This window comes from Morone saxatilis, unplaced genomic scaffold, assembly GCF_004916995.1.
Source record: "Morone saxatilis isolate NCDOM2014 unplaced genomic scaffold, NCSU_SB_2.0 Contig18, whole genome shotgun sequence".
Lineage (NCBI taxonomy): Eukaryota > Metazoa > Chordata > Actinopteri > Moronidae > Morone > Morone saxatilis.
In genome coordinates, this window is record NW_023339740.1 from 8,981,356 (window position 1) to 8,983,776 (window position 2,421).

Consider the following 2,421-nt stretch of genomic DNA (forward strand, 5'->3'; position numbering starts at 1 on the left):
TCACATTTGTAAATAGTTTTGCTATAATGGCCCAATAGATTAACCAAACCCCTTGACACCTATGGTCCCGTTTGGGGACCTCAGAATTGCATTTCTGCTCTTTGCAGATGAGGAAGGTCCGTTGCCTTCATCAGACTGTGACCTTCAGCATGCACTGGGGCATTTTAAGGTTGAATGTGTGAAGTGGTTGGGATGAGAGTCAGCACCTCTAACCTGCACCTTCATTGTACCAGACTGTTGTGCAGAGGGAGCTGAGCCAAATATCTATGTTATAACCCTTACCTATGGTTATACATAAATGGCTGAAATGAGACACCTGGAGCTTGAAAGGAGCCAGTAGAAGTGGTTCGGGTATCTGATCAGGATGCCTCCTCAAAACTATATTTTGACACATGGCCCTTCTTCAATAGAGGCCCTTCAAAAAAGGTATTAATCATCACCTCAATGTTCTAGTCATTTTGATTTATATTGTGATTACAGGTACCGATTCCCAAACAAATTTGCAATTTGCCAAGTTACCACAAACCATCTGACATACAGCGAACCTGAGGCCCTCAAAGCTCTTCAAGGTCCAGGGCCCAATGTTTCCTGCTTTGTCTTGTGGGTAATGCAGCCTCGAGATCAGTTCTAGTATTTACTGCTGTCGCCAAGATTTGCACACGCAAGGGGCTTCATGATATCACTGCATTGGACTAGTTATTTTACAAGACTCAGCTGTCTCACTGGAGTGATAATAGATCAGGACTGTAACAATGTCTGGGAAGCTCCGTCATCAATGACCTCTTCTTGGGGAGGAGCTATGTATCTACTTTAGCCTCTTTGCTGTTTTTTGTGCCTCCACTCTTCTGTCTCTCTGCATTATTTGTATGAAAAGGTATACAAACAATCTTGAACTTGAACCAGTCAAACCTGACAAAGATAATATAAAGAAGGTACAAAGGGACCAAAATTGTCATCCTGATTGTTAATTAAAAAAACTATATTTAAACAAAAACAATATGAATTTAGTATAAATATATAGCCCTATAGTTACTACACTAATATAAAAACTAAATTGTGCAGATTTAGTAAAAGTATTCCAAGTGCTTGGAAGAGATTTGCACAAAATTCAGAATACTTTCCACCAACATGTTCTCGAGGGAAGAGTAATGAGTGGAGAGTAATGATTAGGTAATAATGAAGTAATGATTAATAATAGTGACTAAAAGTGACCTCTGCACATGATTCCGTGATTAGGAACATATTAAAATGGTTAGTAGATTAACAGACATCTGCTCAATCCCTGTGTCAGAGGTATTCAATAACTTATGCCACAGTAAGATGTTAAACCTATAAACCCCACCCAGTAACATAATAGATGGTTCTGTCAACTAGAACCCAGAGTACCACATGTTGCTCTATATACTCATATCATAATGAGAAATAGTAATCAAATTTACGCACAATGCGTGTCCTTGCTACTTTTCAAAATGTTACTATACAAATAAATACAAAGGCAATTAATATAATCATTACTGTATTAATAGTGTGTTCAGACCTTACATTTAGCATATGGTCGCCAAAGTTGAAATATCTTTCTTGGTAATGGCATTTCCTGTCAAATCCCTGTTAAAAGTGCCTTTTTATTCAAACACTTGTCCTTTACAGATAGGATCAGCTCGCTCTTGTTACTGCCATATTAAAACTTCATGTAAAAAAAACGCAACAAACAGCCAACTTCATTCCACTTAAACTCCTACACATTCAAACACTTGGGTTAGCAATGAAGCATGAACATGCGGCCCCATATTCGTACCCAGCACACAGGTGAATTAGACACAGTTTATTCAACCAACCTGTATTGGCTCCTGTCACTATAGCAGTCTTCCCCTGCAGACGCACCGTGCAGGCTCGTGGATCCCAGCGCCCTCTCCTCTGTAAGCGCACAACGATGGCCAGCAGCGCCGTGGAAACAGCCCACACCGGGTGACAAAGCATATCCAACCAACTCATTTCACTGTCGGGACTGAGCGCCTAACAAGAACTGGAAAGTGAATCTGGGAGCAGCTGGTCAGCATGCGCCGACTTCTTATTCTACTTGCAGTAGGTGTGCCTAAAAACCTCAGCAACAGTAAACCTGCTGGTAATTCATGAAGGCAGGGACACATTCCTATTTGGGTTGTCCTGTCAGTGAATTGTTTGAAATTGAAATAATTAACTTCCCGTCGTGAAAACATCTGGTTTTAATACATTGACTATGATCTATAAACCTCGGACGTCAGTGCAAGCGGAAAACACAGCTCATTGTGCTCAAATTGTTCTTGTCAGCAGGAACTGTTAACAAGTTAATGGTGAAACAGCTCCAAAACAAAACCCTATTCTAGTACAGTATAGTACAAAAATGTGCTGTGCAGTGTCCACACTGTAATTAATTTTCCTGTA

At 40.2% G+C, this 2,421-nt stretch overlaps 1 protein-coding gene across 1 annotated transcript in view; it reads right to left on the reverse strand.

The window, feature by feature from the left end:
- zgc:64106 (uncharacterized protein LOC393348 homolog) overlaps nt 1-2,085 on the reverse strand; it is a 15,351-nt gene extending 13,266 nt beyond the window's left edge. The window contains exon 1 of the mRNA XM_035661969.1: nt 1,836-2,085. Within this exon, the coding sequence (XP_035517862.1) occupies nt 1,836-1,992 (157 nt within the window). The 5' untranslated portion in view covers nt 1,993-2,085. The remainder of the gene's footprint in view (nt 1-1,835) is intronic.
- Nucleotides 2,086-2,421: the final 336 nt, after the last annotated feature.